Raw genomic sequence first — 17126 nt, 5'->3', positions numbered from 1 at the left:
GTTTGTCTTGTGTTTCTGTGATATCATTCTGGAAAAACATTGTATCATTTCTTAATGGATACATTACTAAATGACAATAAGAGAGGACTGCGTGTCCTCATAATCATAATCTTGAATATACCGATGAACTGAGCCTCCACAGCCCTCTTGGGTAGAGAACTTTTATTTCTGTGAACAAGTTTGGAGTCCACCTCATCTCACTTCTCTCTGCAGCAGGCTGTATGGACCAAATCAGCTGATTTTTGGATCCATCTTCACCCACCCACCATCCCCACCATAAATTAGCGACTTCTATCTTACAATCCTCCCTACATCTAGACTCGGACTTGGTCCTGGACATAGCTCAATATTCAGACTTTAATAAGTAATCTATAATAATTATTATGACAATTTTCTAGTTAAGCGTAATTGTTATCCTGACAATTGTCTATTTAAGCATAATTAAAAATATAATCAGTGGAAAAGGGCAAAAATTACAGCTTCAGGTGCACTTCCCTGGCATTTGCAAACTCAATCAGCGATAATGGTACTGATCTCATTAAGCACCCCTATGCACTTTCAAAGATCAAAGTAAATGGGCATCACGGTTAGTGCAATGCTATTACATCTTGGGGCATCGGAGTTCAGAGTTCAATTCTGACGTCATCAGTAAGATGTCCGCACATGTTCCCCATGGAATGCAGGGCTTTCCTCCAGGTGCTCTGTTTTTCACCCACAGCCCAAAGATGTACCGGTTAGTGGGTTAATTGGTCATTGTAAATTGTACCATGATTAAGCCAGGTTTAAATTGGGGGTTGCCAGGTGATGTGTTTCAAAGGGCCTGTTCCTCACTGTATCTCAATAAAATAAAATATTTAAAAAATATTATCAAAATACCTGCTCATTAAATGTTGTATTTGAAGCAGAACCCTACCAGCTGGGTGGTCACACACGCAATGTTGGAGGGCGAGATTTTTTCAACCACCAGGACTTGGGCAAGTTTCTTACCTTTGAGCTTTCTTTGATGGCCATCACGACTGCAAGAAAGACGTTCTCTGGCAGGCGCAACAGGGTGGTTCCACTGTCCACAATGGCCTTATCAGTGTTGTACTGGGCAAGGGATAAAACAGGGAAACCAGTGTTAGTTCACACTCTATCCCTACGGCAATGACAGGTTCTCCAAGATACAATATTGGCATATAGACCGGTTAAAGATGAGAAGTAAAACGGCAGTCACACATAAGCTGACTTCTTGCCAATACAACTCCTACGTTGGAAATCCACACATTCTTTGCTTTTCATTCATTCCAGTGAAGCCAAACCTCAAATCCAAGTGCAAAAACTGGACCAATCTGGCAACCAAATAATTACGAAGATTTTGCCCACCAAATATACCGATGCTAAAATAGGTCATCCCACTTATAGAATTGCAAATAGGAAATGAACAGCTGGTGTAATTAAGCTGTCAGCCTGGGTTCCAGAGTAACACACTCAATCTTTTGGGTTGCTTCAGTGGGTTGTGGGTTCATACAGGAATCCCATGTTGGCTGATCGAATCTCCAGGTCAGAAGGCACTCAGCAGTTAACCAAACTGGTGGTGGTGAGCCATTTATGGATTCATACTGTACAGGAACACGAAGGCCTTAGCAAAATCAGCCAGGAAGCAGGTTTTCTGGTCAACTATCAAGTAATCATTAAAAAAAAATCTCTCCACATTCAAAGTTCAAAGTAAATTTATTTTTAAAGTTCGTATATGTCACCATATACAACCCTGAGAATAATTTTCTTTCTGGCATTCACAATAGAACAAAGAAACACAACAGAATCAATGGAAAACTATACAGAAAGACTGACCTACAACCAGTGTGCAAAAGCCAGTCTGTGAAAATACAATAGATAGATGGATAAATAAATAATAACTTAAAAATTACATTCACAGTAATTTCCCCAGACTTCAGCAATTGCCTATGTAGAGCACCACAGTAGTTAAACTATTGGACTGGTAACCCACTCCCCACACCCACCCGATCCCCAAGGCCTAGGGTAACAATCAAGACATCCGTGTTCAAATCCCACTTCAGCAGCTATGGAATTTCAACTGTTAATATTCTGTGATTTAGGATGGCACAGTAGTATAGCGGCTAACACAACGCTTTACGGTGCCAGCTGCAAGACAGTGATTCAATTCATGCCACCGTCTGTAAGGAGTTTGTAAGTCCTCCCCATGACCACTTGTGTTTCCTCCGGGTGCCCCGGTGTCCCTCACATTCCAAAGATGGGTGGGTCCAGGTTGCTGAGTTGTGGGCATGCTAATGTTGGCAATGGGAACGGCCCAGCACATTCCTCGCAAATGACACGTTTGAACGCATGTTTTAATATACATGTGACAAGTATCTTTAAATCCTACCAACTTGAACTTTTCAGGCTTTTAGAGCAGGGCAGGCACTTGGAAGAGTGCAATGTTTTCACAGATAACTTGCGTGAGGGAGCAGTCCTGTTGAAGGGTTTTGGGCTGAAACGTTGACTGTACTTGTTTCTGTAGACGCTGCCTGGCCTGCTGAGTTCCTCCAGCATTCTGTACGTGTTATGTGAATGAGGACCACTTTGTGGAGGGGTGATCTTTTAAATACTGCTCCCCCTGGAGGCATTGATGCACCAGGTGGAAACCCACATTGTCACAGGGGGAACATGTGCACTTCACACAAACAGCTCCAGAGGTTGGGACTGAACCTGGGTTACTGGCACTTTGAGGAAGTGACTACATCAGCCACACCACTATGCCAACCCAACTTGCTGAGCTTTGGCAAAGGCCCTTCAACCTGACAAGTTAACTCTGTTTCTCCTTCCGCAGATACTGCTGACTGGCTGAGTGATTCCAGCTCTTTCTATTTTTATTTCAGATTTCCAGAATCTGAAGTTATTGCTTTGATTTTCAGTGAACTGGGAGCGGGCGGGGTTTACAAGATAATTTACTATTTTCACAGCCCCCATTGTAATACCATCTTTTTAATTCCAGTCTTATTTAACAGCTTGAATTTAAATTATGCAATTGCCAGTCTGAAATTTGAACCCAGATTGCCAGATTAGCAAACCAATTCTCTGGATCCCCAATGCAGCAACGTAACTGCACAGTAAATAACACTGAGGGAACACTGCACTGTTTGAGATGCTGGCCGAGTATTGTATCTGTGCAGACGGAAATCATGCTAGTGTGGGATTAAGCAATTTTGTGCACATTTATTTTTGTCAAAAATACCGCCATTTGTTACTGCAGAATAATTCTGGGGTGAGAGTTCCTTGTATTCTGGCACTCAGCTCATCCAAGTGCCATTAAGAGCTGCGTTACACACAAAATTCATTTTCAGACATTTTTATCTAATGCTTTGATAAATCACTTGTAGAAAAAAAAACTGCTTTTCAAAAAAATATTTCAGTGTAGTTAAGAATCTTTCCATCACATTCCAAGCTCGATATCAATACCAGTTTATCGATTTAAGGTGATTGAATAGTTAAAGAAAGCCCCAGTGTTGACGTTGTAAAAGGAAACTATACAGTACATGCAAATTCTTTCAAGTAACAAGTGGGTGTGCATCTCAAATGAATCAATACTGAACTCCTCTGTCTGATTTTTAAATCTCCACAGCACTGTACGCTCTCTGGTTCATTCCAGCAATACCCCACATACATTCCAAACCCCATCTAAAGGTTGCTCACACCAGGAGAAATAGCTCCTATCTAAAATGTGACCGACCCCTCACAGATATTACAGAAAGAAAACCTGCTGGATTTAAGCAGGTAGAATGCCATATAATTCACTATCTTCAATCTGCATTCCTGTGGCCTGACAGTAAATTTGCAATACATTAGTCACCCGGAACTGCTGAGTTTAAAATTGGATTGGCTGATTGGACTACTTGCCACAGAACATTCTAGCAAAATTCCCGCAGTTGGTTGGTCACCTTACCTAGAGGTTGAAGAGATGTGGAGGGGAAATTGTTGTAAAGTTAATGGTGCTCTTATTCCCCCACCCCATTTTCTAATGTATCAAACTCAATCTGGGGTGTAGGATTGCCCACTGGGATGCCTGTTCTTCATAATTAAGTCTTCAGCAAGTCTCCAGCTACTCAACCGTGGGGGTTCACAGTGAAATGTCATCTTATGCCGATACACTGTAAGTACATGCTGGTATTTATGCACACTTTGTTCCAAATCCATATTTTAAACTCTTTGACTTTATTTTCATGTAATTCTTTATAACTGTTGAGTGTTTTTTTTGTTGCATGTTGTGCCCTGATCAACACACCACAGCAAATTCCTAACACAGAGTGAGCACTCCTTATCCTAAGTGCTTGGGCCGGCAATGTTTGGGATTTTAGAATATATAATGAGATAGCTTGGGATTGCTATCATTTCCAGCTCCAAATTTATGTTCTACTGGTAAGCAGTCTTTGTTTTACACTTGTTCATCACACCTATGTACTTAACAGTAAAAAATCATTACATACCAATAATATAATGAAAACATAATGTGCGCAGAGTAACAAAAGCATCAGGAAAATACCCGAATCAGCTGCTGAACAACAACAACTGCAGGCTTTCGGTCTCCACCCACGATGCTGTGGTGTGATTAAAAAGTTACAGACACTGTATTTGTATTTTACTTTTTTTAGGTTTTATGTAAGGTATAAAAACAATTAGTACTGTAGACAGGTTCTGCTGTTAGATTTTCATCAGTGTCGATCTTGGCAAAGTCATCAATGAATTTCTCCGCTGCTTCATGATCAGTAGGACGCCTTACCTATAAAATGTTTTAAATCTTTAAAAGTTTAATGTCATGCTTTTCCTTAAATTTCTACAACCAGCCTGCAGAATGTTCACAATTACTTTCAATTTTTACTTTGTCATGATAGATCTTTGCTTGCTTTATGATCAGCGTACTGTTAAGCAGCATACGTTCACTGAGACGCTGACTAATCCACTCTTTCAAGACACGATCGAGATCTTCATTTCTCGCTTCATGCAGTGTTTTTCTATTTCTCACTAACTTTTGTTCATTACATATGTGAGGTCACTCAGAACTGTCTGTGGTGTGCAGAGACCTGTGCAATGCCTGGGAACTTTCCTAGTGCCTTGTGGAATTTTCCATTTGTGACATCATGTCAGCGCTCAAAAAAATGCCAGATTTCAGAGGTTTTTGGATTTTGGGATAAGGGGTGTTCAACCTGTGCCTGTAGATATCTATGGTGAATAAAGCTGATCCTTATTCACCATCAACAACTACACAGATTATTTATCAGTGGGAGTAAAAGGAGAGCACAGAGTATGACCTATTGCTGTCTACTCTTCTAATCCCCTTCTCCACACAAGACTGCCTCTGGAATGAGAAATAAGCTCTTTGAGGAACTGAATAGCTCAAACAGCATTTGTGAAGCCAAAGTGATGGTTGACATTTTGGGTTGAGTCCCTGTAACAAGACTGGTGCAGGGACGACCTGAAATGCTGACTGTCTGCTTTCTCAAATACTGCTTGACCTGCTCAGTATGTCCAGTAATTGTATTATATAAAAAAACCATAGAACACTACATCCTAGTATAACCTCTTAAACTACTCTAAAATCAATCTAATCCTTGCTTCCAAAAAAAGTCCCCCCAGTTTTCTATCACCTATGTACATGCCTAAGAGTTTCTTAAATGCCCCCAATACAACTGCCTCTAGCACCACCCCTGGCAGCGCGCTCCCCCCACTCACTACTTTCTGTGTAAAAACGACCTCTGAATCACCCTATACTTTCTTCCAATCACCTTAATGCCACCTGGTATTAGCCATTTCTGCTCTGGGAAAAAGTCTCTGGCTGTCCATTTGATCTATGCCTTTTATTAGCTAATACACCTCTGTCAAGTCATCTCTCATCCTCCTTCACTCCAAAGAGAAAAGCCCCAGCTCATCAATCCCATCTTCATAAAATATGCTCTCTAATCCAGGCAGCATCCTGGTAAATATCCAGGTTTGGTCCAGATTTCAGCATCTGCAGTCACTTATGTTTCCAGACCACACCTGGAGTTGCACAAGCAAGTACATTAACTCAGACATACATCGGCATTCCCTTCACAATGGTCCGTGGGTTAAAAGGTAGCATTTGAGAGACATGCAAGAATGGTTTAATTAACATGTGACTGCCCACACTAAGCAGTAACCCATAATGTATACAGGAAAGAGCATCTTCCGGTCATCTCGGGGAAGAACTATATAAATGTAAACAGCATGAACATCGACAAGGTATCTTCAAAACCTAAAGAAAACTTAAAAAAAAAATAAATATAACCAGGTGACCGTTGAATATCATTTATTGTTAAAGTGCACATACGTATTCACCCTGATAATGCTAAAATAGCTGCCTGTGCCTTTAAGGGAAAATTGTGACGTTATTATGCACATGTGGAGTAGAAAGAAGAATTGCAAGGTTCTGGAAAGAATGTCGAACGCTAGTCGTATGGTGAGAAAAGGTGAATAATATTTGATAATATCCATGTAAATTTGTTTGTACATGTTTGTAAATCTAGAATATCAGTAATTTGACATGTTTTATATTTGGATGCTTTAGATTTTCGCGAATAAGGTATCAGTGCTGGATAGCATGGTTGTGCGAGATTCCTTATCGGCCTAGTAGGCTAGTCTTCTTTTGTAATCTAAACTCCAAGGCAATATATCGTAAAAGTTTATTTTTGTCTTTCTTTATTGTTTCATGACCGAATGTGAATGTAATGGAGTAACGTGAATGTGTTAATCTCTGTTTATGTAGTGTGAATGAGGAGAACTCGTTTCAGTGCCTAGCCTATATGTGTTTGGAAGTTTAGCACGTGTGTGCCAAAGTCAGTATATCTCTTAGTTAAAATGAGATGTATTTATTCATATTTTCGATGTTGTGTATAAGGTACAGGGTTGGTGGGATCCTAACGTTGTTTGTATTGTGATTTTTTTTAGAATTGCCTCTACCATATTGGTTTTGTATATTTTGTTTTATTTATTTTCATACTGCATACGTAACATGGGTGTGGACCAAAAATAATCTGAGATTGTAACAGCAGGAACTGTTTTTTTACAATTAATTTTGTTGTTTTAATTTTGATAACCTCTGTCTGCATTAAAACATCTAAAACAGATAAAGGAATTAAAGACCTGAAAAGGTGTTTGTTGTCCTGCATGTGCATTTTTCCCCCAGGCTACAAAATAAAAACAGATTCTACAAAATCTACTGTAAAGAAGAGAAGCACAAGCAACTGCAGATGTTGGAATTATCTGCTGGAGGAACTCCATGGATAGAGCGGTATTTGTCAGGTAAAAGAAATTGTAAAGTTTTGGGTTGAAAAATGCTGCATCAAGGCTATTGTAAAGAAGTTTCTTTTTGTTCTCAATCTCTCAAAGGCACATACTCTGCTCAACTTTTCCCAAAGTTTTAGACTATTTCTATGGACTCAGATACACCACCTTTAGTCGGGAAAAAAAAGGGGGTGTTCAAATAATAATAAATGAGTAAATAAATAACACTGAGAACACTGTTGTAGATTCCCTGGGAGTCCATAGGTTGTGGTCAATGATTAGCTCAGTGTTGAGGTGAGGACAGTTATCCACATCATTACCTTTCTACCCTGCAGTTCCCCGTGAACTGGTTTCACCCACAGTCCAATGAGAACAAAAAACAGGATTGGCCAGTGGGCTGAAAATGTGCATAACAGTGAATAATGAAAGCAAAACCCAAATTTGAAGGATCTTTTGCATCATTTAAATGTCTCATGAATATTTAATCAGTGAAAAATAAATATACAGTTTTTTTGTGAGAGCATTATCAGTTAAAACCCTGCAAAATAATTAAGCCCTAATAACGAGGTAGCTGGATTCAAGTTCCTGTTGCTGGTGGAAGCTACCATTTTCTCAGGTGGTACAGAATGATATTCTGCCATACCAGATGCCCCTGCAAGAGAAATTCTACATCTCTGCATAAACGCCATGCTTACCTCTGTGCAGTCCAAGTTCAGATTTTGTCCTCCCACTTCCAGTTTTAGAATCTCAACTTGGTAGTACCATTCTTCTTTGATAGGGGTGTACCAAGTTTTCCCCTGAGAAAGACTTGGTTCAATTCCACCCATAATCTGAAAGGACAAAAGAAAACTGATTTTCTGCATTTGTTTTAAAAAGTTCACAAAGAATGCATCTAATTTTTTAATTGTGGCAGCCTCACTGCCTCTATTGCGATTATAGAAGGTGGATGACAACAACCATCCTGAAAAATATGAGGTGATGCACTTTGGTAGGTAAATCAAAGGGCAACAAAAAAGGTTAACAAACATGGAAACCTAGAGGTGCAGGTCTATACATCTCTCAAAATAAACAAACAAATAAATAAATAAATAAAAATAAAAAATTTAAAAAAATCTGAAAGTAGCAACGTAGATAGCTAGCGTGGTGAAGCAGCTATATAGCATGCTTGCCTGCATCCTTCATAGATCAAGATATAAAAATTAGGATGTTATTTGCAAACGTACAAATCACTTTGAGTGCTATGCTCAGTTCTGGCGACCACACTATAGGAAGGATGTGGTTACATTGGTGACAATGGAAAGGAAGTTCACCACAACGTTGCTGGATTGGAAGACTTCAGCTAAGGGATGGGATTAGATACGGTGTGCTTGCAAAGGAATCCCAAGGCAGTGGTGAACTGACAGATAGATACACTCACAAGAAGCACAGAATGGGTGGATAGACAAGATCTTCCCCATGGTAGGGGCATTTAGAATCAGAGGCCATAGGCTTAAGGTAAGAGGAAAAGCTCCAGTCCACAGTAGAGATACCTCTCACCGATGTGCAAATGCTCGCTGCAAACAGCATCAGATTATCTAACACATTGGCATTCCAATCAGCACCTACAATTTCTATTACAAGCCCTGGAAACCCAAACAAGCTCCAAATTACTCGATTTTCAATCCGAATTTCGTGCTTTACGTATTAGCTGTCAGGGTCAAAATTTACCATCCACCCATCATTGTCCTTTCATGGGGTTTTTAAACATCAGCCACATTAGTGGCCTGGAGTCACAGTTACTGCTGCCATCTCACAACAGCAGGTTTCAGGGTTTGATTCTGACCTCCACTGCTGTCTGAGTCCACGGGCAGTTGTACCAGGGTGCTCTGCTTCCTTCACACATCATAAGGATGTGGTCAGTTAATTCATCACTGCAAATTATTCCTTGATGTTGATAATTAACAAAAGTATTAAAGGAAAACTGATCGCATTAGAGAGAGAAATGGCCCGGCTACTGAGAAAACACCATAATAACCAGAGTACAGGGAAAGGTTGACTAGGTTATGACTTTATTCACTGGAGGGGATATCTTATACAGGTATACAAAATTATGAGGAGTATAGACAGGGTAAGTACAATACAGTACATGCAGACTTTTCCTCTAAAGTTGGGTGAGACTAGACTAGAGGTCACAGGCTTAGGGTGAAAGCTCAAACATCTTTACTCAGAGGGAGGAGCGATCATGGAACAAGCTGCCATCAGAAGAGGTGGATATAGGTTCAATAGCAACACTCGCACGAAGTTGGATACCGGTACAAGGATAAGAGGCGTCCGGGTGTAGGTACGTGGGACTAGGTGGAAAAGCAGGTTAGCATGGACTAGATGGGCTGAAGGGTCTGTTTCTGTGGTGGTGTGTTAAATGGCTCTAAAGAAGAGGAAGAATGGGACTTACAGGGAGTCAATGGGCTGAATGGCATCCTTCTGTGTCACAATATGTACTGTAGTTGGTCACAATAGGCTTGATGAGGACAGCAGATCTCCTCTTCTGAAGGCCACTGAAACAGGTAGTTTTGTGGGCTTTTTTTTTTCTTCCAAGTCTGTTTACTTGTACGTTTAAATTCTGCAGACATGGCAGTGGGATTTTAACTCTTGCCTATAGACCAGCAGTGGAAACATGTGCACACCCATTCAGTTTGCCCAGGTTTTTTTTCCCAAAGTTCAAGAAGAGATGAAGAGGGAAGGCGCAGGAGAGAAGGCGGCGAAGGATTCAACCCGGAGTGCGACTGTGATTCGATGAAGCCAGGATCGGTGACTATGGAAAAACTTTGAGCTCCAACTAGTGCACGTTTGACTGTTTCATTAAAATGGGCCCTTTTCTTTACTAATCCTTTAGTCACATTAACATTCATGAATATAATCTTTTAATCGTATGCAGTGTAGTGTCTGTTATTTTGTGGCACTAATTTGTAACAGTGTAGCAAATCACACAGCATTCACACAAACAGGGGCTTGGGGTGGGAGAGCACCTCAGTCTCATGAGTTTGGCGGGGCTGGAGGTGGTCTTCCCTGGACTTACGCAGCCAAGGAAACCAGGGGGTGTCATACATGATATTGGCTTACAAGCTGCTCCTCAACCTCTTGCCTCACTGGCTGATACACATTCAGACAAAACAGCAAAGTCTAGTGTTCTGGGCACTCTGATCAACACAAGAGGGGCAACAATGCAACATTTTAGGAACATCCAAGGTTTGGAGCACATCTGCATTCTCAGAAAGCAACCAGAGCAATGTGTTGATCCATACTTACTAAACTTCCTTCCACTGGGCTGGATTGCTGCTCAGTTGTTAGTGACAAGCCTGCACCGCACATCTGGAGTGAGAACACATCAGGAATCCCCAGCTGTTTCACTAAGGCGTCAAAGAAAGGTTCTACAGAACTGGACGGCTGTAAAAGAAGGGACGAGGTGGGTAATGAATGGAACCCAACCAGAAACTGCTTAGCAATTTTCTTGCTTTTTATTTGCCCATAATTGCTTTCCACTCTAATAATACTGAAATCAGAAATCTTCAGGAAAGACAAATGAAGACAAAAGGAATCTTACTTTTTAAAATGAATATAAAATAACTGGAACTTACTTTAGCCAACCTTTTGTAAGCCAGACCCAGGATCCCTTGCCAGTTAACTCCAGGCAAGAAGAAGTCCTCCGATTCAAGGATGGTGGCAATATTGACAGTAACGGTGCCATTGAGACCTTTTGGAATGGCAATGACATCCGTTCCAAGTTTACCCAGCCAACTTCCCTGGGTGTATTGGACAGACACATCCAAGTTAAGAGATTTGTAGGTGGTAGATCTAAGCAAGAAGAAAAAAAAGTGTTCATAACTCCATTAATACATTAGTGAAACTCCTAAACAGAACACATTCAACACATAAATGTAACAACATTGCAGCTGAAATTTCAGGCTGTACAAAGAAAAAGCACGGTGAGTGGTACCTTAACCACAGCCTTCTCCTCAATGTCAGCGGGGCCAAGGCGCTGAATTTTGACTTCAAGATTCGAGGAAACCGGAGGTCCATGAGCCAGTACTCATCAGAGGATCAGAGGTGGAGAGGGTCAGCAACTGTAAATTCCGAACTGCTACTATTTTTCAGGAAAGGTCCTGGGTTCAGCATGCAAGTGCAATTATAAGGAAAGCACGGCGGCACCTCTACTTCTTTGCAAAGATTCGGCATGACATCTAAAACTTTGACAAACTTCTATACTGTGGATGTGCAGTGGAGGCTGGCTGCATCACATCCTGGTATGGAAACACCAATGCCCTTGAACAGAAAATCCTACAAAAAATAGTGGATACAGCCCAGTCCATCATGGGTAAAGCCCTCCCCTCACAAAGTGTTATTGCAGGAAACAGCATCCATCATCATAGAACCACACCGCGCAGGACATGCTCTCTTCTCACTGCTGCCATCAAGGAGGAGGTGCAGGAGCCTCAGGACTCACACCACCAGCTTATTATCCAAGCAACACACATCAAAGTTGCTGGTGAACGCAGCAGGCCAGGCAGCATCTCTAGGAAGAGGTGCAGTCGACGTTTCAGGCCGAGACCCTTCGTCAGGACTAACTGAAGGAAGAGTGAGTAAGAGATTTGAAAGTGAGAGGGGGAGGGGAGATCCAAAATGATAGAAGACAGGAGGGGGAGGGATGGAGCCAAGAACTGGACAGGTGATTGGCAAAAGGGGATATGAGAGGATCATGGGACAGGAGGTCTGGGGAGAAAGGCAAGGGGGGGAGGGGGACCCAGAGGATGGGCAAGGGGTGTAGTCAGAGGGACAGAGGGAGAAAAAGGAAAGTGAGAGAAAGAATGTGTGTATAAAAATAAGTAACATATGGGGTACGAGGGGGAGGTGAGGCATTAATGGAAGTTAGAGAAGTCGATGTTCATGCCATCAGGTTGGAGGCTACCCAGACAGAATATAAGATGTTGTTCCTCCAACCTGAGTCAACCATCTGGCTCTTGAATCAAAGGGAATAACTTCATTCATCTTCACTTGCCCCACCATTGAAATGTTCCCACAACACATGGACTGCATTTCAAGGACTCTTCACCTCACTATTTATTGCTTATTTATTTATTATTATTATTTATTTCTTTTTGCACTTGCACAGTTCGTTGTCTTTTACACATTGGTTGAACGCTCAGGTTGGTGCAGTCTTTCATTGAAAATGAAGCTCAGGGTTGTATATGCTGACATATATGCACTTTGATAATAAATTTACTTTGAACATTTTAATTCAGTGTGTCTCAGTTTTGTTTTCATGGCCCCTTCACAACTCAATTAAATTATCTGTTTTGGTGCAATACTTGGAAAGCTCAGTAATTTCAGAGTTGCCCTGTAGTGAGCAAGAAATAGCCCTTGGACTACCCCATAGACGCCTGGGGTCACACCTGAACAGAGAATATTTGCTGTTTTTTACAGGATTCTGCAGTAGGCAAAATGGACTTGAATGTCAACAGGGTGGAGAAGGGGTGGTTGTTGTTGCTTTATCTACTATGTGCTGCTGGAGCTGACAGTCCCATGGGAAGATCGCTTGGAGGAGGCCTTTGAAAGGAAGCTCTCCAAGTACACAGGACTGGTCAGCAGCTGTCAGCAGGCTGGATGGAGAGCGAGGTGTCTCCCAGTGGAGGTTGGTTGTAGGGGATTTGTAGCCCATTCTTTAGTTAGAGCCTTCAGCATTTTGGGCATCGAGGAAGAGAGGAAGAGGAGAGCCATCCGCAGTACCACCGATGCAGCAGAGAGGGCTTCAAGATGGCTGTGGCTCAAAAGAGGGGAGCCATGGAGTCATAAGTAGCTAGCTATCTGGACACAAGCTGGGGTCTGATCAGCCCCGGCTGGGTTACCTGGAGGAGGGTGTATGATGTTGAAAGACCCGAAACACCTGATGATTCCAGGAACATCACTGAAGATGTGTCCAGAAGCATCAATAGATGTATGTACACAGCTTATAAAGGCATTGATCACTACAACACAAAAACAGGCCCTTCAACTCATCTTGTCCACGTTGACTTGGCCCTCTGCTTCGTCTCATCTACCTGCACTGGACCGTTGCCCTCCAATGACCCCCTCTCCAAAATTCTCTTAAATGTTACAGTTAAATCTGCATCTACCACATCTGCTGGCTGCTTGTTCCATACTTGTACTACCTTCTACATGAAGAAGTTCCCTCTCAGGTTCCCTTCAAATATTTCACCTTTCATCCTAAACCTATGACCTCTAGTTCTAGTCTCACCTAAGCTGAGGGGAAAAAAGCCTGCAATCCACCTCATTTATACCCCTCATAATTTTGTATACCTCTATGAGATCAACCCTATTCTCTTGTGCTCCAGGGAATAAAGTTCTACATTGTTCAACATTTCCCAATGACACAGGACCTGGTAACATCCATGTAAATGTTCTTTGCATAATTTCAAATGTACTGATAACATTCCTGTAGGTAGGTGACCAGAACTGGGTACAGCACGTTAAATTCAGCCTCACAAACATCTTAAACAACGTCAGCACAACATCCCGATATCCAGAATCCAGACTGACAATCATTCATTCGCAGAATTCTGCAGCCATTGATTGAGGGAAAAAATGCCCCGAAGCCCAAGAACACGGCTATGAATAGTGGAGTTCTGTAAAGGAATTTAAGAATGAGAAATCTGGAGCGAAAATCACCTTGAATAGGAAGTGAAATACCCGTCCAACACAAACCTACAACTACAACAACAACTATTAGCTGTGACAAAACAGAACATGGTAAAAGAGCTGTAAAGCACAGCAAAGAGAACTACCCAGTCACTGAAAGTGGGCATGCAGGTACAGCAGGCGGTGAAAAAGGCGAGTGGTATGCTGGCATTCATAGCAAGAGGATTCGAGTACAGGAGCAGGGAGGTACTACTGCAGTTGTACAAGGCCTTGGTGAGACCACACCTGGAGTATTGTGTGCAGTTTTGGTCCCCTAATCTGAGGAAAGACATTCTTGCCATGGAGGGAGTACAAAGAAGGTTCACAAGATTGATTCCTGGGATGGCAGGACTTTCATATGATGAAAGACTGGATCGACTAGGCTTATACTCTCTGGAATTTAGAAGATTGAGGGGGGATCTTATTGAAACGTATAAGATTCTAAAGGGATTGGACAGGTTAGGTGCAGGAAGATTGTTCCCGATGTTGGGGAAGTCCAGAACGAGGGGTCACAGTTTGAGGATAAAGGGGAAGCCTTTTAGGACAGAGATGAGGAAAAACTTCTTCACATAGACAGTGGTGAATCTGTGGAATTCTCTGCCACAGGAAACAGTTGAGGCCAATTCATTGGCTATGTTTAAGAGAGAGTTAGATATGGCCCTTATGGCTAAAGGGATCAGGGGGTATGAAGAGAAGGCAGGTACAGGGTTCTGAGTTGGATGATCAGCCATGATCGTACTGAATGGCGGTGCAGGCTCAAGGGGCCAAATGGCCTACTCCTGCACCTATTTTCTATGTTTCTATGTTTCTATATTTGAAAAATGGTATAGTCTCTGGTGGTGATTCTTCAGTCTTCTGCTTACTCCTGTGATAGTCATACAGAACCAAAACAGGCCCAACTCATCCAAGCTGATCAAAATTCCCATCTAAGCTAGTCCTATGTGCTCATGGTTAACCCATATCCTTCTAAACCTTTCCTGTCCAGGTACATTTTAAATTCTGTTAATGTACCTGCTTCAACCACTTCTCATTCTGTACACTGACCACCCTCTTGGTGAAAACATGGCCCCTCAGGTCCCGATTAAATCTTTCACCCGGAACCTGTGATTCCCCAACCCTGGGGGGGAAAAAAATTATACACATTTGCCCTACCAATGCCTCTCATGATTTTATACATCTCCAAAGATGCTACCTGACCTGTTGAGTTCCTCCAGCATTGTGTGTGTGTGTGTGTGTGTGTGTGTGTGTGTGTGTGTGTGTGTGTGTGTGTGTGTGTGTGCAGTGAATGAAGACTATAAGACCATAGCCTATACAGTAGGAACAGAATCAGGCCATTTGGCCCATCAAATGTGCTCCTCCATTTCATCATGGCTGCTCTAATTTCCTCTCAGCCCCAATCTCCTACTTTCTCCTGTATCCCTTCATGCCCCGACCAATCAAGAATCTATCAACTTCTGCCATAAATATACATAGAAAATGGCCTCCACAGATGCCTGTGGCAAAGAATTCCACAGATTCACCACTCTTAATTCCTCCTCAATTCCATTCAAAAAGCATGCCCCCTATTCTGAGGCTGTGTCCCGTGGTTTTAGACTCTCCCAACATAGGAAACATCCTCTCCGCATCCACTCTATCAACGCCTTTCCACATTTGATAGGTTTCACTGAGGTCACCCTCATTCTTCTGAACTCCAGTGAATACAGACCCAGAACCATCACTCTTAATATGACAAGCCATTCAATCCTGCAATAACTTTCGTGATACTCCTTTGAACCCTCTCCAGTATGGGCACATCCTTTCTAAGATAGGGGGCCCTAACCTACTCACAATACTCCAAGTGAGGCTTTACCAGTGCTTTATAAAGTTTCAGCATTACATCATTGCTTTTATATTCTCATCCTCTTGAAATGAATTGCATAATATTTGCCATCCTCACCACAGACTTAACCTGCAAATTAAACTTTAAGGAATCCTGCACAAGGACTCCCAAGTCCTTTTACACCTCAGGTTTTTGTATTTTCTTTTATTTCTTCTACTAAAGTGCATGACCATACAGTTCCCCACACAGTATTCTATCTGCCATTTCTTTGCCCATTCTCCTAACCTGTCAAAGTTCTTCTGTAGCCTCTCTACTTCCTCAAAACTATCTGCCTATCTTCATATCATCTGCAAACTTTGCAACAAAGCCAACAATTCCATCATCCAAATCATTGCCAAGTAATGCAAAAAGAATCAATCGCAACACAGACCCCCGTGGAACATCAGTAGTCACTGGCAGCTAGCCTGAAAAAGCTCCCTTTATTTCCACTCTTTGCCTCCTGCCAATCAGTCACTGCTTTATCCATGCTAGAATCTTTCCTGCAATACCATGGGCTCATAGCTTGTTAAGTAGCTTCATATGTGGAATCTTGTCAAGGGCCTTCTGAAAATCCAAGTACACAACATCAACTGATTCTCCTTTGTCTATCCTACTTGTTATTTCTTCAAAGAATTCCAACAGGTTTATCAGGCAAGATTTTCCCTTGAGGAAACCATGCTGACTACGGCCTATTTTATCATGTGTCTCCAAGTACCCCGAGACCTCATCCTTAATAATCAACTCCAACATCTTCACAACCACTGAAGTCGGACTAACTGACCTATAGTTCCCTTTCTCCTGCCTCTCTCCCTTCTTGAAGAGCGGGGTGACATTTGCAATTTTCCTGTCTTCCCGAACCATTTCAGAATCTAGTTATTCTTGAAAAATCATTACTAATGCCTCCACACTCCATTCAACCACCTCTTTCAGAACTCTGGGGTGCACAGCAGCTGGCTCAGGTAACTTATCTACCTTTCAGTTTCCCCAAGAACCTTCTCTCTAGTCATGGTAACTTCACACACTTTTCATGCCCCCTGACATCTAGACCTTCCACCATACTGCTAATGTCTTCCACAGTGAAGACTGGTGCTCTCTTGCCTCCATCTGATATTCTACCAACAAAGGTTGTATCATTGGCAAATCTATAGATGCTATTTTAGCTATGCTTAGCCACACAGTCATGGGTATCGAGAAGGTAGAGCAGTGTGCAAAGCACACACCCCTGAACAGCACCAGTGCCGATCGTCAGCGAAGGTGAGATATT

General features: G+C 42.0%; 1 protein-coding gene and 1 long non-coding RNA gene across 2 annotated transcripts in view; one reads left to right on the top strand and one right to left on the bottom strand.

Annotated features, from left to right (window-relative positions):
* The window catches only part of bace2 (beta-secretase 2), a 68714-nt gene that overhangs the window by 14793 nt on the left and 36795 nt on the right, over positions 1-17126 (bottom strand). Inside the window, exons 3-6 of the mRNA XM_072260013.1 lie at positions 10911-11127; positions 10582-10719; positions 7992-8126; positions 988-1089 (exon numbers count right to left, since the gene is read on the bottom strand). Coding sequence (XP_072116114.1) covers positions 988-1089; positions 7992-8126; positions 10582-10719; positions 10911-11127 — 592 coding nt within the window. The remainder of the gene's footprint in view (positions 1-987; positions 1090-7991; positions 8127-10581; positions 10720-10910; positions 11128-17126) is intronic.
* LOC140198858 (uncharacterized) lies at positions 3944-10188 on the top strand. Its single transcript, XR_011886276.1, has 5 exons — positions 3944-4150; positions 4288-4416; positions 6388-6482; positions 7199-7314; positions 9902-10188. It is a non-coding gene; the product is annotated as an uncharacterized lncRNA (long non-coding RNA).

This window comes from Mobula birostris, chromosome 6 (genome assembly GCF_030028105.1).
Source record: "Mobula birostris isolate sMobBir1 chromosome 6, sMobBir1.hap1, whole genome shotgun sequence".
Classification (NCBI taxonomy): domain Eukaryota; kingdom Metazoa; phylum Chordata; class Chondrichthyes; order Myliobatiformes; family Myliobatidae; genus Mobula; species Mobula birostris.
Note: the sequence above shows the minus strand (reverse complement) of the source record. Positions and strands in the feature narration are given on the sequence as shown.